A 25,562-nucleotide genomic window follows, 5' to 3' on the forward strand; every position below is an offset into this window, starting at 1 on the left:
GCATCCGAACTTTATCAGCAGTGACAAAACACTGAAGTGAAACCAATGTTAAACTACATAGGACCATTTGTGTCTTGTGTGTTGGATGATGCTCAGGTTGTCCAGAGAAGCTGTGGATGCCCCATCCCTGGCAGTGTTCAAGGCCAGGCTTCATACAGCTTTGAGCAACCCAATCTAGTGGAAGGTGACGCTGCCCATAGAGGAGGGATTGGAACTGGATGATCTTTAAGGTCCCTTCCAACCCAAACCACTCTGTGATTCTATAAACAGAGCAAGTACCTCCTGCTATCAAATTTAGTATGAACTCTTTGCTTCAGGATCTTTTCTCAGAAGGGTAGGAAAGGGTTAAAAGACATGCCTAAGCTAATTCAGCAGTTTAACAATCTGTCCTGCTTTCCATCTACATAGTACTACATTTCTTTGCAATGGCTCATTAACAATACAGGAAGAAGTTGGGCACTTAGCACAGGAATTCTAAGGAAGAACAGTCACAACCACCTTAAGAAAAAACACCAACTCTAAATCCATACTCAGAATACAGATTAAAAATATACAAACAATTCACCAGTGGCATTTGAGTATCTTAGCATATATTATAAATAGACAATATCAACTTGAAAAAATCCTCTTAAATACTGTTGTTAAAATCAAATTATTGTTAAAAATAAATGTTACAGATGCACTGTTTCTATACCTTGCTTAGAGTGGTTCAGTGCCACTAATGTAAGCATACATCTACACATTCTAAGGCTGTTTTATTTTCTTCCTTCTTAAACGTGTAAATACACAAGCAATGAAAATTGCTCTGGCTTGTGAAAAACATTCAGGGGAAACTGAAGAAATCTCCACTGTTTGTGTTATCTAAAATTAAGACATCCACATGCTCAAGAACAGTGCACAAAGGAAAACTCTGCATTAGCAGAGCAATGTATTAGGTAACACTACTGTGATGGTAGGCAGATGGAAAAAAAAAAGCAAGGAAATACCTTGTAGTCTTTACCTAGAAAGCTACAGATGATCACAGCACCGCAGAGGAATGTATTTGGAAGTCTAATGTTACTTCGATCTGGTTACTACTTTCAAATACCCAACCCAAGATTCCCTAGTAACTTACTCAAATGAGGTTCACTTACAGTGGCATAAGATGGTCTCCTCCACCTACATCCAAAATAATACTATTACATATAGCAACCAACCACAGAAAACTATTATCCAGTGTACTTCACAACAGCTGAGGACTTCTCTACAAGGCAATTTGCAGATGTACAGTGCTCAGTCACTTGGTCTTGGCTGACATCTAGTGGAGCTGGAAGTAGCACCTTCAGTTTCCAGCTTGTCAATGGTTATGCTCCCAAAGGAGACAGAACTGCATATTTAGGGCACCTAAATTTAGAGTATTTATTGCAACAAACTGCAACTGTAAGCATTATAGTTACTCTCAAAAACATGAAGATTAACTTAAAAGAAATATGGCAACTTGGTCCTTTCCACACTTTCCAATAGACTAGGCGGAATTTCTGTTCTATTTTTGTGTTGAATTCAGCAAAATGCATAGCATTTTCTCTAGCACACAAGCAGGGCCACAGACATTATAAGGCATATACAAAGGCCTTCCAGGACTTGCATTGCTTTTGTCACCTTTTCAGAAGGCCTTCCATCAGCCAAAGCATATCAATGTTCCTTTTATTTTCAGTAAAAATCACATACTTACAAATATTCCAGAGCTTTTGTGGATTGAGGCTACGGATATGAGCACTGATGTACCCACAGATCTGTCCTGTTGACTTCTAATATTCAGAAACTACTAACCAAAACAGAAGGAACTTGGTATTAAAGCATACAAACACTCAACCAAAGTTGGAGCAGAGAAATAAATACTATTCATACGCTGTGAGCAAGTAACTTTCTGAAGTGCCCTAAGGACTTCTTAATCCTCAATATGTCCTGAAGACTCTGAACACCAGAATTAAGACCCCTATGCTGACATTTGTTATAAGCTTTGTTACCCTCTAGATCCTAGACTTCAAAACACGTAACTGAGGGTCCCTTCCAACCCAAACCATTCTATGATTCTATCACTTTATGTTGAGGCTTAAGTCTGAATCACACCTTCTACCCAAACCTCATTATTAATTTCAGCCAACAGAGAAGTACAAAGTAGACAAAAAAAAAAAAATAAAGGCACCTCAAAACAATGCATGAAGGCTGGGGCTTGAAGAATCTCTGCCCCTGAAAGGAGTGCTCCCATCCTTTTCAGTCAGGCATTCCCACTGCCTGCTCTCACACTGGCACTGCCTCACAAGACAGCCAGTACTAATATGCCACAGGAGGCAGAAACACCCAAACTGAGAAACTGTTCTGCTCAGCAATTAGGTAACTTCAAAGAGGTACAGGGTGCTCCTGAAACTTTTTCCCATGTATTATAAAGCCATGCAAATAGAATTTAAGGATATGATTCTTTTTTTTTCTTTTCATGTTTATACATTAAAGGATAGTGTTACTACTACATGTAAAGAATAGTTTCAATGATTCTCCCCACCTCTACACAAAACCACTGCTGTTACAAGTTGTGAAAGTTTACTTGTCATCCCCCCCCCTCCATATAGATGCACTAATTTTTTCCTGCTTTTTCTCTGCCTCAAAAATTATTGCATCTCCTGAAACACTGAGATCCCTTTCAAGAACATGACTTCGAGAGGAGGGATGGGAAGAAAAAAATAATGCTTTTCAGAGTCTCCACGGGGATTCAGACTTCGGAATATGCTTGGAGGAAACAACATTTTACAGACAGGTCCCTGCATCAGTCACCTTGCAGTTCTGGTAGGCACACAAAGGAACACTGCTGACACTGACTCTTAATGCAAGCATCACACAGGAAATTACAAACCATCTCACTCCTACATGTCTGTCTTTGGTAATCCAAGTAAAATTACTCTCCCTAATTTCTACACCCTGACCTGGTTTCTCCAACTCAAAAGTGGGAAATACTTTAAATTCTGATCTGCTCCCTTGAAGTCAACACCTGACCCAAACAGTCTCCTACGTGAAGTCACACGAGAGAACACATCTACAATCATTCAAGGGCATATAACCTATTTCAAAGAAGGCTTTACCAGAAGAAAACCCATCTCATCTATGCAACTATTTCCTCAGGAAAATAAAACAACACTGAAGGCAAAAACTCCCACATTTTTACATCCTACAATTCATTTCTGTATGTGTATGATGTTCTCAAGACCACCTACTCTTGGTAACATCCTGCAACCCTGCACAGAAAAGAAAGTGGATTATTTTTCTTTAAAGCAAGACTTTCCCTTCAGCAAAAAAAGAATGAATGGGGTGAAGGTTTGTCCTGGGGTTTGGGGTTTGTTGTGTGGGGTTTTTTTTTATTTCTAAATACAGCATTTCCACCTTGTTTTTCCACAATACTCATCTTCTGCAGACTCAAACATATGACCAGACTGCTGCATGCCTATTGACTTACAGTAATTGCAGATTTAGAGCCTGCACACAACTAATGCAGGATGGCCTAAGTTTTTCTCCAATTTAGCTCCAGATCTGGACACAATCTGCTGATGTGTTACACGCTTAGCCAGAATGAAAGCATTGCAGTTAGGTGATATCTAGGCAACAACGCGAGAGTCTAGTGAGCTCTTCAGATCCTGACCTAGATTTACTCAGCTAAAGAACATAATCAAATTACATACTCTGTTCACATGTAAAACACACAATTTGAGGTATCCAAGTCCACAACTACATTTTAGCCTGAAAGCTTTTGAGATCCCACTGGTATTTCTTTCGTTGTATCTACAATAGCAGTAGAAAGAACTTTTAAGGTATAACTTACTCTTTTTGGCTCCTTGACCACTGAATTACAACGTGAGCCAAAGCTTCCTAGTGGCTAGTATTGCCCCTACCACTTTTGGTAGCAAAAAACAGGAGTCTGAATGTAAAAGTCTTGATCACTTGAAGAGCTGCTCAATCCCTAACGGACTTCCTCCTTCTTTCCTCCCCTCTCATTTACAAGAAAAAAATACCAAACACTAAAGGCAGCAATCTTAATTTTTTGCAGTTGGTTTGGAAAATGGCAAGTTCCTTGACAACTGACTACAGCATTTCCATTACATAGCATTAAACAATACTTCAAGAAACAGTAACTGCAAAAAGATACATACACACTCAGATTCAACACCGACATCATGTAATTGCTATGGTAGCAACTATGTGCTGTTAATCAGAGCTGAACACTCTCCTGTATTTGCAAAGAGCAGGGCTGCACTGCAATCACATGCACAACTCCAGACCACACACTCCTAAGAAACATATTGAGGAAGCAGCAGCAGCTAGAGGAGCCATTGCTACTGCAGCTTTGCTACAAACACAAAGACTGCCTGGTGCATTTATACCTGCAAGAGCCATTCCTCCCAACTGCCCTGGAGAGCATACAGTTCAATTGCTCTGGTTTTGTCATACACAGTCACTAGTAAGATTTCCATTAACCATCTGTAATCTGCAGTGCAGAGCTGCATTCTCCATCAAACTCTTCAAAGAAAGTCAACAAGGAGCATCAATTACACTTGCAAATTCTATTTATTTTGGCATAAGGAATATGCAAGCTGTTCAAACTAGCAACTCTTGAAGGGTAAGAATAAGAATGAATCTTATTTATTCTCATGCTTACAGAAATCTTGTGCAGAGAGGGAACAGAGTTTCACATTTTCTCTGAGGAATTTTGTTCTAGATGAGTTTATTTTTGCAATCTAAGGCCAAAATGCACAAAATACCCATGAAAAGAAAAAAAATCAAACAACCAACACCAACCCAAGTGAGCTTTAGGTGAGTAATATCCAAGTGTGTTTGTATGGAAACTGAGCACTTTCTGATCATGGAGATTGTTAATGTCATGTCACACATGAAATATGGGGAACTCCTCAGACTCGGAACCCAACCTTAAAAGCAGTGATGCAATTCAACTTAGGCCTCCAACTTACCACATTTTTAAAATCATCCTCTGCTTCATCAAATTTTCCTTGCTTGAGCAGTAAGTGTCCTCTCTGTAATCTTGCCTGAAATAAAACAATTTCTTTTGATGTACACATTGGAATTCAGCAAATTATTAACATAAACTTCAGCTTCCTTTATCAGGAAAAAGAAAGTTGAATTTTACTATAACTAACAAGCTGAAACAGATCACGGCACCCATTCCTCATCTTCTTGATTTGACCTTCTTAGAAGGCCTCTGATGGCAAAGGATCACTGCACCAGAACCAATGGAGAAAAAGCAGCCACAGTTTTTATAAGCAGCTAAAACTCAAGTAAAGAATTCATCTGAAGAATTGCACAAAACAGAGTAAATGTTTACCTTACACCAGTTACTTGATTATAACCACTTACAGATTTTTAAGAAATTAGCATAAATAATATGCAATAAATAATTCCACATTTAATTCTTCCACTAAACTTTCTAAATAATAGAAGCTATGCAAGAAGACAAGCTAATGACCTAGAAAAATTAACAATATTTTCACACAATAATGAATTTAACATTTACTCCTTTGATGTAAGCTGCACTGGACATGGCACTGCCCGTGGAAAAAGATAAAAGAATTAGATAGATATAACTCCATTATCAGTGTCCAAATTGTGAGGCAGTCTCCACAGACAGTATGCAGGAGTGAGAAAGGCATAAGTAAATCAGAACTTGCAACAATCCCAACAGAAAGCAATGAGATTAGGACAATTCCTGTGGAGAAGAGACGTTTCACATCAAACGCTGATTAAGACAGAAGAGGCATCTGTGTGCTCTCTTCCACTTCTCTGTCTCAGAGGGCATAGCCTTGGTGACTGAGGAGAATAACCACAAGCAAGAGAAGAGAAATGTTCAGCATAAACCCATGAGGAACATGGGCTTAATTGAACTACTACTAGTTGTTAGAATAACTGGCTAGACTGTACCCAGCATAGCTACAAATTAAAGCACATACACCACTGCTATTATTTTATCCTGTTTAAAGCCTTCTGAGTAATAATGCATTTATTTCTGTTGAGCAAAATCTGAAAAAAAAAACCAAACCAACAAACAAACCAAATTTGAAGCAGGAGGTGTTTATGCTTGAACACTTTCCAACTGCAGTAATACTTACTGATGTGAAGTCCTGCTTTAATTCAACCACTTTACTTAAATCACGAATTGCAGCTTTTGATTTGCCCATGGCTAAGTACACTGTGGCTCTTCTGTAATAAGCAATGTAGTTATCAGAGTCTCCCTCTGCAAGTGAACAAACAGTAATCAGAATACTATCTCAAAGCAACTGAAACTTTGGGTACAGCAAAACTTTAATCTCTAAAGTTACCTGACTTTTAAGCCACTTGAAAAAAACGGTATTTATAAACAAGGCATAACATTCATAACGTTATCCAAGCACTATGCAGTTTCATTATGTAACAATAAAGATAACAATTACAGTAAGCGCTAAATAAGAGCACTGAAAATGAAATGTACACATTTTTCAGCTTTGTATGGCAAAGCAGCCACTACATGCTAACCTTCTATCTCCAACTGCATGCCTACATTTGAAAGCATATTCATGCATAATTCTCCATCCCAGTCCCTGTCAATCATATAGGATGCAAGCAAATAACTCCAAAATTACCAATATGTAAGTCCAATGTCCACATGGACACATAAACTCCTCATCTATTGAACTAGCAGTAGCTTCTTTAACACTGAAGTGGACACTAACACCCCCTCTCAATGGCAGACAAATGCACATACATTATTGAAACCTGAAGGCTAACTTCAAGGCCCACATATCCCATATTGTATGCTGGTCAAACTTCCAAGATCCAGCTATTTTAACAATCTTCAGGCTAGCACGTACATACCCCCTTACAGGAGGCAATCAGTTTCTGAAACTGAATAAGACTTTTCTCAATATTCTCCTCTATGCAGTATTTGGAAGAAACAGGCTCTCAGGAGTAACTTAGACCACCCAATCAACCATACACAGTGGACTTCTACTGTGCTATTAAAAAAAAAAAAAAAATCACCAATCCAGAATACGTAGACAAGAACACCCGTATCTGTGACAGGAAACAAGTATTTATCATCCTCACCTCATCTGAGGTTAAATTTGAACTTAAAAATAAATGGAATAAACAGCACTGCCAAAAATCTTATGGTCAGTAACCAAGCTTCATAGCTGGTCACCTCCATTAAAATGCTAGTTCAGTTCCCACTGGAAAAGGTATCTGCACCCTTCCTCTACAATGTCTTAGTTGTGAAAGTCAGAATGTCCAGTACTGAAATTTAATTACAACATCCATGCTGTATACCAACATGATGGACATCTAGTAAATTCAAATGTTGCTACCTTTAAAAAAAAAAAAAAGAGGTATTAAGTCTTACTCCATACAACTAAATATGTAGAGTAGCACAAATCAACAGCTGAAATTATGGAACTTAATTAATACACAAAGGATGAAAGACATGAAAAGAGCAAACCCAGAAAGCACATTCCATTCCAGAAGGATTATGATCTTTCTGACAGTCAGAATACGGTTTTGTCTCACTTCCCCAGTAATAGTAATGAAAAGCAGTTGACATTTACCCAGAGAGAAAGCATAAGCCATCAACATGACAGGACTGAAGAAAGAGCTGGAAATTTAAGTGGAGAGAAAATGGACAATAGCTTTCTTCTACTTTAGAGGTTTAGAAGCAAAAAAAAAAAAAAAACCACACAAAAAAAAGGAAAAAAAAAACGCAGGCAAAACAAAACTATCCATTTACCCCTCTGTCTACAATAATGTAATACAGACAAATTAGCGTTCAAAAAATTTCTTCTCCCCTCCTCTACAAACACAGTAGGCAAACTGTGCTTACTATCTTCTCAAAAAGGCAGAATACAAAGAAGTCTGATCACAGTTCAAGCAATCAGGCTCAAATCAACATACAGCTAAGAATCCTGTCAAGGTCACAACATAGGTGGTCACATCATAGTTCTATCAGCTGCTCAAGCAAGGCAGAGGGCTTCTTTCATGCAGGCATCTCACACCACTGCCATCTTTGCACCACCCCCAGCATCTGAATGGCCACAAACTGAACTGGACTTCTCACCAAATCCAAGTTAAAGCTTGCCAATCAATAATAAAGGAATAAGAAAAGCTGTAACATTAACTCTGCTCAGATCCCACAGGAATGCTTGGACAGCAACACACAGGCAAAAGGTGGAAAAAGGAGCCTCTTGGTACAGCAAGAAGCTTCCATATCACAGAGAAAGAGGAAGTTCCCCCTCCACTCACTTTATGAAAGGGAGGTTGATCTTAGAAAACTCACAGAAAATATGAGTAACTCAAAAAACAGAAAATATTTCATTTACACATCACTATTAGACCTAGACATAAATAGAAAAGCCTCAGTAGTATGACTCGATGTGTAACACCTTTGTATTATTCTTCTGAGAAAATTATGCACTTGTACAGATTAAAGAGTCCAACAACTTTTAAAATATAAAAAATTCAATTGAGAAATTAGTGTTAATGAGACTGCTCTTTACTAGTGCTCTGTCTTTACACTTCAATTAAAGGATTTTAATCAGCCAAGTTGCTTTGAAATTTATAGAAGCAAACATTTAACTCCTCAGTTTGTTGAAAACGTGTAACATCAAAACCAGCTGAACATCACTAGCTGAGTTTGAGAGGCACAGTTAATATATTCTTCACTACCAGTTCAGTATCTCAAACTTGTAGAATCAGTTTCACTAAGGTATCACCCACCTCAAGAATAAAAAAAACACCACTAATAAAAAGCCAAACCAACCCCCAAACCACCCCCCCCAAAAACGCAAAAAAAAAATACACCAAAAAACAAAGAACTACTTGAAATGTTGTTTTTTTAATCCATTCTTTCTTATCTCCAGCTCTGTAAACTCAACCTTTCAAAAACTAACTTCAAAAAACTTCATAAAGACAAAGCCTCATCTTGATGGGATTAGGTACAGGGAGCACCTCATCAAACAATGCCATGATCAATTGTCACTGCTTTCATACAGCTAGCTTGCAGAACAGCAGTGACTTAGTGTTCACATATCACAGTTTCTTTTATTAAAACCAAAGCACAAGTATTCTACATCTCTTTTGGCTCCTGTCCAAACTGCTGCATAAAGACACCCAAAATTCTGTGACTCATGGAATGCAGTTTGCAAGAAAGCAGAATACTTAATGAAGCAAACAGTAAGAAAACAAAAAAAATCCAACACAAACATCCAAATTTATTTCAGTGAAAGCATCACTTTCCAGAGATACATACCTATAGCTGCATGAAAGTGAGACAAAGCATCTGCTAGCTGTCCAGCAGCCAATAACTTCTTTCCCATTTCAAGTTGCTTTTCTACTTCTGCATTTATTCCACATTCAGTTCCTTAAAGAAAGGCAAGATCAAGGTTCTGAATAACTAGTTTGATTATACCAAAAGCATAGTGTTAACACATATAACAAGCAGTTACTGATATAAAGGCAGTCACACATTCCTGTACTAAAACAATCAGCAACTTAATAAACATTGTCCCTAAAATTAGAGTAAATAGGTAAGCACTGTAAAGCACCACACTGGAGAAGGCATCAAATAGGCATTTCTTCTCCTGTCTGTACATTCAGTAACATACTTCTTGCACACCAAGCTTTATACATCAACTACAAAAACAATTTGACAAAATACATTTCTATGTGAACTTTCAATTTAAAAAACATCTAAAAAAAATGCTCATAATGCACACATAGCAAAGAAGAAGGCTTGAAGTTAAATTTCATGACCCTACTGATTACTTAGGACTCAACCGAGAACAGTTAGGTATCTGAGTTACTGGCTTCTAGTCTACTGCAATTTTGTCTCATTTACTTTATCATTTCCAAGGCAAACTGTTTTCAGGGCACAAGTTTTGGTATCAACAATTAAGATTCTTCCCCCTCCTCCCTGTTTTTATTTAACTGGAAATATGAAAAATCACACTAAAGTGGTATGTTTTCAAACTGCCAGTTTCAGTTAAAAGCTAATAAATAGATGCTGTTCAATGAACAGGGAAAGGCTATTGTTGAGAAAAAATGAGTAGCTGAATTCAAGTACATGCTGTACATCCATCAATTCAGCCACAGAGATTTTTCATTTGTAACACAGCAATCTGCAAATCAGGACAGACTTTCACTATAACTTACCAGTTTATGACTATTAAAACTTTCACACTATAAGCACTTATCTTTTAATAAAAGCATACCTTATGCATAAGTTTAAGCAAGGTAGCAAATTAAAATCCTGAGTAAATACAATTACTGGGAATCAACTTATTTCAGTCAGGTTTTGTATCAAGCTAATTCAGACAAGTACTTGAATTAACCTCAAATACAAAAATGCACCACCACTTTGAAGCTGTTTCTTAGAGTCTGAATAAAACTGTTTACACAGACTGGAGGAAAGCATATCAAAACTTCTCACACTGACAGGTGATTAAACAACAAAGTACTTGTAATGAAAAGAACATTAATGTCTGGATCACCAAATCCTTAACATTTTTAGACCCAGGAGCTCTTGGCACCCAAGATCTTAATTTTTCTTTCCTACTCCTTAATACAGTTCGTAATTCTTTTACTTCCACAGAAGAAAATTAATGCCCTCTGTATCCACTGGAAAAAGATTCGCCTGCTAAAAGACTGATAGTAAGTCAGCAAACTAGATTCTAGAGGCTTCAATTATTTCTTTCAGAACAATAACACCAAACTTTTTTTTTTTTTAATTCATGGAAGTTATTTTATAAAAAAAATCCCCAAGTTCCTGGTCAGTAGGGTTTTTTTGTTTAAATAGATAACATTCATATAGTAATTATTATCCTAGAGTCAATTAAGGGTTCTTCTTAAACAACGCATTTTAAAATCCATTCTACATTATATATAGCTCTGAAGAAAACATAAATAGCTCCACTGATAATAGAGAAGTATTTGACAGTAATTTTTCCATACACAGTATGCTACCTCAGGGCATCTTTTATGTGAATCTCCAATTTTCAGAAAAATAGGTATTTTCTTTGCCATGTTGCTTCTTTGCCAGCTTGAAGTTTTTATCACCAAGTAAGTCCAATGTCCTCCAAAATGGCAAAGCAAGCACTGAAGGGAAGAAAAAACCAAAACAACCCAAACTGGAAAACAAACCCACAGATTTCTCCATCTTTGGAAGTACACTAGCAAAGAATCAGGTATCAAATCATGAACAGACTGAAGTATTTAACATGAGACAAAAAAAGAAATAAAAAAATTTCTTAGGCTTTGTCTCTCCTGTCTCTCCCCACATATGAATACCTGAAATCTTTCAAAACTTGTCAGTTTGGAGCAGTATCCTAGAAGTGGGCTGTAAATTACTCTTGGATGAGCCTTCCATCCACCTAAACATGGCATTCAATTTTCAGAGAGTCTCAAGCATCTGAGGGAGTGCCCTTATTTTCACATTTAGTCACATCAGGACAGCTCCAAGAATAGATTTTCCACAGTAAGATGTACCTATACAATTTATACCTTTCATACACATTATGTTCAGTACAGCTTTACAGTTACATAACACTTTAGGCAGGAGAGACTTCTTTTTCCTTGAAAATATTGAACATAAATGAAATGAGACAGATGACCATTAGTAGTAAGCAGGTAAGTAATAAAAGCAGAAGCAACACAGATAGAGAAATAAGGCAAACTGGGAAGTATTGTATGCTCCCTGCAGAAGAAGACTAATTATACTAGACATACATTAAAAGTATGCAAGTTGCTGAACATCGTAAGTTGATGTGGGAATCTCCAGAAGCAGCCTATATAAACAGTGTAACCATGATGAAAAGTGACATTTACCATAACTACTCAGGAACACTGTACACTGACCTGATAGTTGGGCTGATTATTCATTTAAATCTACATGAATGCTTACTCATTTTCTGGCTGTAGGCAAACAATTGCTTTAAATAAACCACGCCAGAGCAACCATCTGCAAACTGCTAAAACAGGCACAGAAGTCTAAGGACTCCAATCCTGTGTAACCTTCTTGGGTATCTACTCACTCTTTGGTCTGGGAATGAACGTGAAGACTCAAGTTCAACCAGAGGCAAAAAACAACTGAACACACAGAGCTCTTTCCAGCATATGTGCAGACATTAGTGAGCTGGATATGAAGGGCCCAGCCCTGCAGCTGAAGAAGTTTTGTATGCTCCAGCAAGAAACTAAGTTTATGCAAGAAATATGCAAGTATACTATTTATTTCTAGAGCTTTCAAGTATTTTAATTTGAATGTTATTTCTAAAGCCTGCCTAATAGTTACCTATTCACCAAGGATGACAGATGATCACACACAAGAGCCCCAGCAGTCAAATCAAGTCAGATATTGTGGGTAAGTTCAAGAGTCTGTAGGCGTGGCACTGATGATGGAAGAGCAAAGAAAGAAGCCAACAAAACAAAAATAAAACCAAGCTTCTCTCAGATAATAATTGTTTCCAGCCCTGTCACCTCAAAGTCAGTCAGAAGGCACAGGAGATGGTAAGCAGGTGCAGCTAACCTGTTTTTCCAGTTAAATACACTCACTTCAAAGAAATTTTAACTACTTGGTAGGATTTTTGTTTTATTAGAATAACTGGTGCTAATACATGGGTACCTGAACACACAAACTTCAACTACATCCTCATATAATCAGTCCATGTAAAAAGCTTAAGAATACCCTTCAACTTGAAAACTGTTTCAAGATTTTACATTTGTCTACACACGCTTCTTTTCCCCCAAGCTGGGGAACAAGACTATGAAAATAAACAGAACTAGTTCCAATTTTGTGTCAGAAATCGAGTTGTTTCAAAAACAAATGAGAAACATGTATGTGACTAATTTTATTTACAGTAATCTTTTCTGTATTTTTTTTAATAGAAAAAAAAAAAGAGCTTGATGTTTGTCTTGTCATGCAAGTGACAGATTTGGGGAGGGGCATTTTTTGATCAGAATGACCCAGTGTTTAGCACAGTAAGTCTTAAATTTGCTGTTATTTTTGAACAGGCTTTACTTTTACGCGTGTTGCTTTTCAAGGACAAGAATGAACAAAGAATTGGATCCAACCCCAGTTTGAGGAGCAATACATAAATGTTCACAAGGAGCCTTAAGAGAGCTAGCTGTGCCATGTGTAACTTTCACCTACCAAGTTTTTAGTCCCACTGTTTGCAAAGAAAATTGGTACACATAGCCAAGACTGGCAAACCAAAAAGCCACTCCCCCATTATCCTTTGTTTTGGGGGGTGAGGAAAAAAAAACAAACAACAAAACAACAACCAACCCACAAACTCAGGATAGAAATACAGGTGTGGGGCAGAGAAACACTTCAAGCTGGTGGTCTGACAGTAACAAGTTGAGCTCTGTTAGTTATGCTCAAAGCTCGTCTCTTCTTCCCCTGATTATGTTTTTTTTTCACTACCAGGAAGGAGTGGACAATCTTCCTCTACCCTCCTCAGTCACCTCGTTTTGTTGCGGTTAGTGCAAACAAACAGCCACGAAGGATACATCTTGATTTGTATCAAGTGGGAGCTTATTCAGCACAAGTCAGGGTATTCTAAGAGGAGAAATTCAGGAAACACAACAGTAAGGGCTCAAATGCAACTTGCCACATAGCCAAGTATTCAAAAACCTTTTTACTGAACTCATTTCTCGGTCAGACAGGAGTATTCATAGGTATTGATACAAAGATACAAAGTTCACACAGGCTGACTGTTCCACCAGTTCATGAATTGGCTGTCTGTCACAAGGCGAACTCCCGTATCAAGACAGCAAGATGCAAATTAAATGTGAATATGAACACATTTGAGTTCAAGACCAGTAACAGTAATAATGTCACCTCCTAAATTCTCTAACTACATACTCTGGAAAATGAATTCATGAACTAAAAGGTTAGGAAGTTCAGAAAATAAGATCCAGAACCACCACTTTTCATTATATTACTGTTTATCTTTATTAACTGAATATATCCCAAATTAGGAAAAGTGGCTTTGGTAAATCCTTATGGCCATTAAACCATATACTGGGAATAGGCTGGCAACTCCAAATAAAGAATCCTCAGTAGAAGCATCACTGTCACAATTTGTAAAGCTGGGGGGGGAGAGGGTGGAATTTAGAGAGAGAAGGAGGGGAGGGAGAAGTATACTTTGACCACAAGTATTATTTTCCCTTTAACATTACTGGAGTACACATCCAAAAAAAAGGCAAATCAACACCACAGTATGTAGGCTCACAGAGCATCTCTGCCACAGAATGTGCCTGTTGCCAAATGACCAAAGCAATCATTAGTTTAGTAACATCTGCCAAACTTTTCATGTCAAGTCAGGTCTCTCTTAGGCCTATGGAATTACTCTAAATATTGGCAGCTTCAGTTCCACTTCAGTCTGTCAATGCTAGTTAAAGAACGCTCCTCAGGTGAAACGCTAAGTGCACAATTGTATAACCAAGATGTACATTTAACAGGTGCCTGTGGATAAAAGTTTGACCATACTGATGTTGCTGACAGGGTATTCTGAAAGTAAACAGGCTGCAAAGAGTGCAAATAAACTTCTCTGCTGAACTTCAAATACTAACGTTGAGAAAAGAAAAAACCAAAGACAGAACAATGAAACAAGAACATAACCTAACACAACACAGCTGTCAAAAGCCTCAGTGAACTTGTAGGTCTGGCACTAGTAATGACTGGGGCTGAGAAGGACCGTGGAAAATGTCTTTTTACTTGGGAACGGCACAAAATTCCTCCAGAAGTGAGAAATTCAAGGCTAGTAGAGAAGCGGCCAATACCGTCACACAGTTGCGCTCGATAACACCACGTTTTCAAGACCTCACAGCAGCTTACACCCCAACAGCAGGCCAAGGGATACGAAACACACACACCGAGCCCCCATCAGCACCGCCAGGAGCTCGGACAGAACCAAGCAGGTTACAAACAGTGACGGTGCCCTCATTACACACCCTTCGGAACCGCCTTGATGAGGTGGCAGCTCTGCACCTCCTTCTTCCCCACACCTTGTCCAGAAATACTCGCCTCTCAGGACGGCGGCCCCACCGTCACGGTGCTCGCAGCCCCGCGCCTCCCCTCGCTCCAGCCCGGCTCAGGCCCGCCAGCTCCCTGTGGCCAGGCCGCGGCTGCGCTCCGCTCTCCATCGGCACAATTCAACCCGGACCGACATGCAAACACTCCTAATCGTCGCAATCGACGAAGACGGCCCAGAAGGAGGGAGGTCGATTACCCAGCGGCTTCCTCTGACAAGGCACCACCGTGGGCCCCGCAGCGACCCCATCTGAGGCTGACCTGCCCCAGCGGGCCGCGCACGGAAGCGGCGGCCACCTCTATTGCCACACACCGCCGGGCCGGGCAAGGCCGAGCCGCAGACTCCCCCCCCTCCCAGTAACAAGCTCCACTCACCCTGGTACTGGAGGTCGAAAAGCACGAGCAGGAATGGCAGCGCGGAGCCCAGGCGGCCGGCGGAGGCCGCGGGACACACCATCTCCGCCGCGGCCCGACGCTCGCGGCGACACTGGCGCCGTCCCAGGGCCGACGGCTCCAACCGCTGCGGGGTGGGTCGTGGGCGCCCCTGATTGGCCGCGCCGCGCTCACCCTCCCCTCGCACTACCCTAACGTGGAAGCGCCCTACAGAGGGAGCCCGTCATCCTAAGTAGGAGGGCGGGAGGGGCAAGGCTCTGCGCATGCGCGGAAGAGAACACACCGCCCTTTCGGGCAAGCTCAGTGGCGCCGGGGCTCCTCTAGCCACCCTGTGCTGCGCATGCGGGGTACTGTAGAGCGACACCGCTGCCCTCAGCGGTGTTCGGTCGGTGGAGATGGTGGTGTGGGCGGTTCAGCCGTCGTGGCGTCGGCCGCTGTCAGGAAGAGAAGCCTGGAGTGCGGTCACCTGCCCATGTGTTTTACCCCGTGTCTCTTTGCCCACCCTCTCCTGCCGTAGCCAGGCTCTTCCTGGGGTGAGGAGCGGTATGTTCCAGGCCCGGGTTCAGCCTGACTGAGCGTGCTTTGCGGGTGCTGGCACGCATGGAGGCGGACAGGGCTTCCTGGCCCCGGGCCAGCAGCGGGGTGAAACGGCTGCTGGCGGGGATAAGGGAGGGAGTTAGCACTGTCGATATAAAGAGGCCCCATTTGGGGTGTGATTGTTGCTGTTACCCTTCAAGGATAGTACTTCTGACTAGTCAAACTAGGAAAATTGTGCATTCGGTCAGAAGTAAATTGATCCTGGTTCATCGCTGTGTCTGACCTAGTACGGAGTAGAGAATGGCAAGTGTGGTTTCAAACTGTGCTTGACTGTCCCTGGGATGCAGTCCAGCTTTCCACTGAGAGCAAAACCAGGATAGTCAGCGTGGCCTTAACTCTGTGCTGACCTCCAGGCACGGCAAAACAGTGTGAAGGGATTTACCAGACTGCAGAAAAATTGATGACGTGATTTAACAGAGCACGGTATTTTCACACTGAAAGTTCATACTAGATCTATAAACTGAAAGTAAAGCCTGTGTAAGATAGCTTGCAATCTAACACGTATTTTTTCAGATCTCGTTCCCTTTGTTTTGTAATGAAAAGAAAATCTGTTCTTAGCTACCACAGAAAAACATCCTGTATGTGCCTAGTTGTTCCTTGTTTCAAATTATCTGCCTAGTGTTGGATAAGCAGTTCATCTTAGGGCCTATTACATGTTATACCCCACCAATGTAAAAAAAAAATACATCATGCTATATCTGCTGAGGAAGCAAAAAACTTGAGGCTTACAGGTCTGATTTGGCAACCACAGAAACTTCTTTCTGCAAGTACAGTCACATTACCTTTCTTACCCTAGATGATAATAATTCACAAGCTTTTTTGAAAGATCACGCTGTTAAAAAGAAAAGCAAGTTATCTCTCTTCACCTTATTTTTAAGATGATGCTTCAAAGGTATCAGCTTCAAATTTGACCTGCAGAAGTAATTCAGAAATAAGAACTTGAAATAATACAAGAAGTGTTAGATGTGAAATGAATAATAGATGACATTCTAAGGATGTCAGCATGAAGAACTTGACAACTCCATGTAGTATGGGTAAGACAAAATATGAAACCCTAAAGCTGAACTCAGCAGTATGCAGTCACTGTTATAATAAATGAATTCATTTGATTTACCTGAGGAAAAACATACTAGACCAAAGACAGACAAAATGAATATGGAAGGGGAATTTAAACCTCCAACCCCCTAAGATGACTGAATATAATACTGAAGATTATGACATATTTAATAACAAGATTAGAAGAAAACAAGTTGGAGAAAACTCAGTACCTCATGCAGGAATACCTAGCATAAAGATTCAAGCATCAAAATCCCTTAAAGCAGGATGAAAGTAGTACGATTAAAACATCAAGTATCATTCTGAGTAGATGCTTGACAGGCCCTTGGTCCTTGACTTTGGCCCTGGAATACTGAGCCAAGGTCAATATTTCAGGCTGACACAGCAGTGTAAAGAACAGTGTGTAATGCCAACACTACAAAAGAATCCACTCAAAAAGCATTAATCATTGTCACTCTGCGCTGGAAATGCCACCAGGTGTACAGAATTGGACAATAAGTCTTGAAAGAGATCATAAACCATAAAGAACCATTCCTGATTATCACAGATTCCCAAACATATATTATGTAGATACTAAGTATTAAAATGGGAGAACAAGTTCTTTGCCACATATTCCCTTGTGTGATTTCATCAACCTTTGGGTTGGAAGGGACCTTAAAACTCATCTTAAAAATAATCTAGATTTCAGAAGCAAAAGAGGAGGGAGACTTGAAAGAACAAATGCATGTGACATGGCAACATATTTTGGAATTTGAAAAACAGCAAAGCAACACAGCTGTAATGCAAAGAGTCTTTCAAAGGGACTCATCAAAATTAGACTGTTGTCTGAAACAAGTTTCTTCAGCAGTCCTAAGTTTTGGAGTGAAAGGGTGGATGACAAAGACTACATTAATGTTCAAAGTGCTGAAAAGACAGAAAACAAAGGAATTTACTCCCGGTAATATATATAGTAACATCAGAGGGCAGCAATTAGCAAGGAATGACTCTTGAAACTACTCATTGCTTATAATAGAGAGGATGAGCTGAACATGGTGGCCTGTGGAGATAGTTAAATCTGTAGTTTCTATTTATTAACTGAGAAACCTTCTAAGATGTAATACAGTAAGAAGTCTGGATTACACATGACAACACACAGGGTCCTGTTTTGCTTGGCAATATATTTTAATTAATAATCTTGAGTCCAAAAGCAACCAAACAAATTGAAGCTTCCTGATACAGAAAAAAGCAGGAGACTGTTATATTGCGTGCACAGTCTAGTATGAAAATAAAGGGAGGATGGTAACACGGAGGTACTATTGTCAGGGTTTCTTCTTGTAAGAAGTCTCCAAGACCTCGCACTTTGTTTTTATTCTTGCCTATGTATATCCCTATTAGAAACACAGCCGTGTTGGAGTTAAATAAAATAGCATATATCTGGTTAGTATGGGATTATTTTTATGTAACCACAGCTCTTGGTAATTTCACATTTGTATTCGTGTTCATAGGAGAGGACTTTAAGGAAAATAATTTTTCTGGGCTCCTTTTGCAGTAAATGGAAGCAGAAACTCTACACCCTGAAGTCCAGCACAAGAACTTAATTTACATGCTCTGAACTTGCACTTGGAAAAGCTGATCTTTGTCCATGGACTTGAAAGGGCAGAGGCTAGCCTCCATTAATACTTTCTTGTTACTTTTTTAGGGCAAGGCTAGCCTCCATTAATACTTTCCCCTTCATACTGTCCTAACAAAATTCTGTGTGTCTTTGTCATATCCCTGATGTCAGAAGTATGTTTCTGGTGTGGAATTATTTAGCCTTCTGTGCTATGGCTGTGTGTGTAGACACTATATAAATAAAACAACTGGCTACTAACTCCTCTTTATACTGATATAAATATGCTTTACATAGGCCATTTGGTGTCATTTAAGTTTGTAATACAGGTCATCAAGTCTCCTTTATTCACTAAACTGTATCACTAACTAATTTATCAACAGAGCCTTGTTACATGTAGGACAGAAGTTGGAAAAGAGAAGACATCAGTGTTTCCTTAAATTTGTTAAAGTTTTATTTTAATCAGGGGAATTATGCTATATCTGCAACTTTTCTCACTAGCCCTGGTAGCAGTAACAAACTCCAGACACCTCAAAATGCATTCACCGTCTCCTGCCTAACTTAACATTTTGGTATAATGAAGTCTCAATCAGGGAAGACGATACGAGTAACCCCTTTTCATGCATAACCTTGACATTTTAGTGTTGTTTGTCTGAGTATATACTTTAGGGTTTGGGGTTTTTTTTGTTCTGTTTGATCCAGAAGTGTAGAAATAATTCAAATCAAAGCCTAATTTCAGTTTGAAACAATGCAAGCCAAACAGTATTTTTTCAAGTATTTTGATTTAAGATAAAAAAGCACTTCTGTTCATTTTGGGAAGGGGAAGGCTTGGCAGAAAGCAAAACACTTAATTTATGATGAAAACACACCCCTTTTAAAACATTTACTTTTTAAGGCATAGAGCATTTTTTAATTAATATGCTATTGTGAAAGTCAAAACACTGCTTCCAACATTAAAATACTATTATATTTCTGAAATAAAGCATTTTGATTTGTAAAGATACGGAAAACATTGACATGAATCAACTCTCCTCTTTTTTTGATTGATTTCTGAAATTCAGTGGTGCAGGAAGAATGGCCTGCGGAAATGAAGCATCCTTCATCTGTCTTATGAGCAGATATCCAGAGGCCAAGCAGACATTATGTCTGACTCTCCTCACACTCACAGGTGTGCTCCAGGTAATCCTTCCTGCCATTCAGTACAGAAATATGGAGTCAAGTGCAACCCAAAGGAGACAATAGTGTGTGTACTCCTGCAGAGTGGCTGGGATGTTGGGTTAATTCATCATTTCCTTGTTTTCAGGAATCACCAGGACTCTGAAAAGGCCTGTAGGGACACAAAGTCCAAAGGCATGCCCTTAAATCTTGAGTTTCAGGATTTACAACATTTAAACAAAAGGGAGAGGGGATGGGGAACTACATTGCCCTTTGTATGCTTTGTGACTGAGGCTCTGAGAGTTGGTGGTTCATTTTCCTTTTTCATCTAGTTTATTTCTTGCCCACAAAATAATGTTCCAGTAAGTATAAAAGGGCAGTGTAGAAAAAAAACAAACCTAGAAGTTTCTGAGTGTTAAAAACTAAGTCCTTGATTCAGTGTTCAGTGTTCAGTGACCTTCCTATTGTTCCAATTATAACAACAGTTTCTGATGGGGGTGAGAGATGTCGATTGTCTCTGGATCATTTGAGCATCTGAACAGATTTGTGAAAAACACGTGTGAACTGGTTTGTGAAACTCTTATGTGTTCATCCTGTTTATTTGGGTTTCCACGGCATATCAAAGGACCACATCTCTGACATCAGTGAGGCTCAAAGATCAAGCCCTCAGCCTGAAGCAGGACATGCTCCTGAACTGAGTGAGCTGATGAGGAGTGCAGGTCTACTTCTGTCAGGGTCCAGAGGGTGTTCATAGGCCTCAGTGCCTTGGACTGGCCACCCTTGGGATCTGCACTGCAGACAGCACCTCAGACCTGTGCCAGAGCTTGTCACACAGAACTGTATGCATGGCATATCATAGCTGTTCTGAACTACTCTGTTCTGTTCCGTTCCATTCTCTGCACTCACAATGAGTTGTATGATGAGACCATTATTTACCTGAAATGCCAAGCAGTTTTCAGCACCAAAAAAAAAAAAACCACTTTCAAAGACACAAATCAGAAAGGTTCCAGGTGAAAAGAGTATTTTATTTATTTATAAGTAAAGCTATTTATCCTATTTTTACTTTATCTTAGGTTAGTTTAGCTTAGTTTAGTTTAGTTGATTTTAGCCTAGTCTAGTTTAGGTTGTATTTTCTTTTCCTAAATCTTTCAGAGTGGTGCTGTGGTGGTGCGTGAGAAGTGCAAGAACCCAGCCAGAATGGGCCGGGGAAGACCTGACAAGGGGTGATGCTCAATGCCACAGAGGACAGGCAACAATCCCGGGGCCACGCTGGGGCCACCCTGGGAGTCCAGAACTCTGCCTCCCCCCGGATGCGGGGCACGAGGGCCAGCTGCGTGGAGCACGAGCTGCTGCCTTTGGGCCACAATAACCCAAAGGAGCCCCGTGAAGGGGCTGTGCTCGGCTGCGGGGGAAGGCAAAAAACCCCGGGGACACTTGCTAGTTCACCTGGGGGCAAAAAAGCTCTTCCCACCCCAGCTGCAGGACACAAGGGCCACCTTCGTGGAGCATGAGCACCAGGCGATAACCAAGCAGGAATGCACCGAGCAGCCCTGGCAAGTGGTCGTGCTCAGTGCTCAGAGGAAGGCAAAAAACCCCAGGGGACCAGTGCCAATCTGCCCCGGGGGAAAATTCCTTCCTGACCCCAGTGCTGGCGATCGGCTACTCCCTGAGCACCTGAGCAAGACCTGCTCCTGGTCCATGGGCTGGTTATGGCTCTTGGGGGACACTGGCACTGCCTTTTCTGCCTCCACCTGGAACCATCTCAGGGGCTTCCAAGAACAGCAAAGTGACCCTGGCCTGATCAACCCTGGGGGCAAGAATCCTTCCTATGCCTGGCCGTGGGAGCTCCAAAGCACTGGGGGAAGGCACTGTGCTGTCTGCGGACCCTATTCCTTATGGCTGCTGCCACTATCTCCCCAGAAGATGAGGGCGGAGATCTCCCCACAGCCTGAAGCAGGATTTGCATCCAGCCGATGAGCTGCAAGGGTGCCCCTCCAGGAACTGGAATTACAGCAGAGAACCTCCCGCACCTTCGGGCAGTCTTCCACCCTCTGCCCCTCCAAGTAATTCCACGGGTGCCTCAAGGAATTCCTCTCAGATGCCTTCAGGCTTCAGCTCTGTCCTGGTGGCAGCGCCGGGTACTCTGGCAGTGGGAGCCAGGAGGATGCTGCCTTATGCTGCCCAAGAGCACTGTGATGCTGCGTTGGTGGGTGGTGGTTCTGTGATAGGTGGGGCCTCCGCAGCCCTGCCCACCGGAGCCCTTCTGCTGCCGGCCCTTTACCCTGCATCCGTTGGAGAAAGGCCTTTGGGCTGCTGGCCCTGGGGCAGCGCCTGTGCCCAGGAGGCGCCGGGGTTGTCCCTGCCCATGGCAGCCGCACACTGGGCACTGCTGCTGGGTGTCCCTGTAAATTAATCTGTGTGTTCAGACTGTATCAATAAAGGCATTTATACCACATACGGTCATTTGACTGTTGCGATCCCAGAGGTGAAAGAAAGGGGTTCTGGTTCCCTCTGCATGACTGCAGAAACATAGAGAGCTTACAGGATTTCCTCACCACTCCTTTTCATTACAGCAAGTGGCATTTGCTGCTACGCTGCTTATGGTGAGGTCTTCCTCTTGGAAAGAAGAAGAGTTTCAGAAATCTCTTCTGTGTTTGTGACACAGGGTGTTTAGATATTTGCCTGTGCTTATAATCATTCGTGTGGCTAGTCTGGGGGTTTACCTCTTGTATTCCTACTTGAATGCAACACTTCACTGACTGCTGTCTAATTCCATGTTCTTGATAGCGCAAGAAAGTGTTTTGATTCTGGTTCAGCTTAAACCGTGTGGACTGAGCAGTTTTTCCCTACAACACTCAGGAAGAACAAGTAACTGACTCAGTTGTGCAGACCAGTTTTAAAAACATCAGCTAAGTATCACGTGAGGGTACTGTATAGAGGGCAGAGATTCAGAGATTGGCAACACATCTCCCCAGCCCGTTTGTTCAAATTCTTGAAGCACAGAATGACCGCTGGTCTCTCTCCCATAGGCTTATTTCTTGAGTGGGCTGTCGGGGGGGAAAGGGAAGGTCGCCGAGTTTGTTAGTGGCGATGCCGGTGTAGGTTGCAGAAGACAGCTCCAGCTGGGTTCCTGTCTGAAATGAGGAAATCTTTGTGTCTGTTTGAACAAAGTGTTCTTTCAGGCAAAACACCTATGTTTTTCACATACAACAGTAGAAAATGCTACTGCCTCTGCCCAGTTCCGGTACAAAGTGAGCATAATCCCCTCTTGGAAACAACAAGGAAAAAACAATATACCCAAGCAGAAACATGCCCTTCTCTATCTATAGGTATATCAGCTTTATCTCTGCATCTGTATCTACATCTCTGCCTCTCTCTACCTATCTGCTGGGTTAGTGTAAATAAATCCTCACACCACAGCAGCACTGGTAAGTGCAATGGAGGACATGTCCTGAGGATACCGGTTTGAAACACCAGAGTTGCAGGCAAGGCAAAGGGAGACAAGCTGCAGGGAACCGCAGCAGCGATGCCTTTGCGAAAGTTTTCATAATTGAAGGCAGGAAACAGGAGATGCTGTGAAGGGACAGCTTGATGCCAATTCACACGGTGTCCCGAGTTGGTACCAAAAGGGAAGGGTGGGTTCCAGAAGGAAGTGATCAAGGAATAGTGACCTTCCTAGGTGGGGGAAGAGCAGGGCCATGGGGAAAAGGAGGCGAGGGATTGAAATCTTTTCTCTGTGTTACAGAAACACATTGCGTGCTTGGTTAAGGGAAGTACTGACGAGGTTTGCTCTGCCTGGCAAAGGACTGGTGTCCTTGGGCACAGGCTAGCGTGTCCATTCATGGGCCCCAGTGTCAGCCCCATACCTGTGGTCCTTTACAGAAAAATTTCTCCTTCCTAGTTTCACGGGTATATGTCTGTTTATGTGAATAAATCAGATAAATGGAAACTAACTGAAGCCCCAAAGTGCAACTCTGCTCACATAATCCAAAAGGAATTAACTTCATAAAAGTACCATCTCTTAGTTACGCAAAGAGGTTTCCCTTACACAACTATGATTTCACCAACTGACATTTTTCTGAAATACAAAGACTTGAAGCTTGTCTGCTGTTTCAGGTCAATTGTATGAAAGGATGGTAAACAAGCCACTGAGCACAAAACCCCGGATTACAGTGCAGTAATCTGTGGGGCCTGGTAGAATCATTAGTCTTCACTTTATTCATTATGATATCTCCTTTACTGTGGACATGTAAAACTGGCATGTAACTCAATGTGATCAGGCACAGTCAACATGGGTTCACAAAGGGAAAGTCCTCGTAGCTAGTTTGAGATCCTTCAGTGATAAGGTCACCTGCCTAGTGAGTGAAGGGATGCCCTCTACTGTATAGAGGGCAGAGATTTAGAGATTGGCAACACATCTCCCCAGCACGTTTGTTCAAATCCTTGAAAGGCAGAATGACCGCTGGTCTCTCTCCCATAGACTTATTTCTTGAGTGGGCTGTTGGGGGGAGTGGTCTCCCTTCGGACCTGCACTGCAGACAGCCCCTCAGACCTAGATCTGAGCTCTTCACGCAGATTTGTATTCTATAGCCGCATCACAGAAAACCACAGAATTTGTCAGACAGGATTTCTCCTTAGTTAAGCCTCGTTGTTTTCCATGTCCCTCAGCTGCTTTTCACGAGAATCTGCTTCAAGACTCTGCCAGGCTCAGCGGTGCCGAGGGCAGCAGCCCCAGAGGGGAGCCTCCAGGCCCGGAAGCTGGAGAATCCCTCGAGCAGGAGCCTCAGCTCTGGGCGGCCAGAGCCCTCGAGGGAGCCCCGAGCCCTCGCCAGGCCTTGCCCGGGAACCGCAGCTCCGCTGAGGCGAGCAGGCATTCACAGGGGGCGGAGCGGGGAGGGCGGGAACAGCGCAGTCAGGGTGTGGTTTGGCGGTTGGCGCCGTTAGCGTAAGCGGGCAACGGGCGGGAGGGGGAGCTCTCGCCTCAGGGCCAGGGACTCGAGTGTCTTGGCCTTATGGAAAGGACGGCTCAAAAAAGGGGTTTGCGTGGTCAAGGAACTATCCTTGTGCTAAGACTGTGGTACCTGAAGGTACCGTACTGTTCGCATGCTGGGAAAGAAGCTATTGGGAAGGCAAAAAGATACCAGAAATGAGACAGCAATTTCAGGTTACATTCACACAGGAAGTGAAAAAGCCTCATGATGCTGTTCTCAACATATGACTTAGGTGTTCGCCACAAATAAGACAGACAGGATACTGTTAAGGTACTACCTATGTGCAGAGTAGATGAAACTCAGAATCGGTGTGTTTGGAGACGTTTCATTAAAGTTGAATTCCCTCTGTGTTTGGGAGAAAGGAAGGTAAATGAACAGTGTGGCCCTCTTGGTAAAATCCAACTATGCTTGCTACATGAAGGCAAACCTTTAAAAGAAACTGGTTTACTTAAATAAGAAGATTTAGTTGGAGAAGAGACTGAAGTACCCAAACTTTGTATTTGTTAAGCTACATGGGGCAGTGTCTCTTCAAGCTGGTTAATCACAGCTGGTGGCATGTGTTGGAATGAAGGAGGTGGCACAGATGAGACAGGAGAGTGGCTCATCCTACCTTTGTTTTCTTTTAAATCCTTTGTTTTCCTGTGATAAATATATACATTATTTCCTCCAGTAAACTAAGTGATATAAAGATTGAACA

General features: G+C 41.6%; 1 protein-coding gene across 1 annotated transcript in view; it reads right to left on the reverse strand.

The window, feature by feature from the left end:
• Positions 1–15,662, reverse strand: part of DNAJC3 (DnaJ heat shock protein family (Hsp40) member C3) — a 32,591-nt gene extending 16,929 nt beyond the window's left edge. The window contains exons 1-4 of the mRNA XM_061361091.1: positions 15,461–15,662; positions 9,308–9,418; positions 6,144–6,268; positions 4,992–5,066 (exon numbers count right to left, since the gene is read on the reverse strand). Of these exons, the coding sequence (XP_061217075.1) occupies positions 4,992–5,066; positions 6,144–6,268; positions 9,308–9,418; positions 15,461–15,542 (393 nt within the window). The 5' untranslated portion in view covers positions 15,543–15,662. The remainder of the gene's footprint in view (positions 1–4,991; positions 5,067–6,143; positions 6,269–9,307; positions 9,419–15,460) is intronic.
• Positions 15,663–25,562: the final 9,900 nt, after the last annotated feature.

This window comes from Neopsephotus bourkii, unplaced genomic scaffold (genome assembly GCF_033783945.1).
Source record: "Neopsephotus bourkii isolate Nb327-2 ecotype Australia unplaced genomic scaffold, CSIRO-AGI_Nbou_v1 NB_1052, whole genome shotgun sequence".
Lineage (NCBI taxonomy): Eukaryota > Metazoa > Chordata > Aves > Psittaciformes > Psittacidae > Neopsephotus > Neopsephotus bourkii.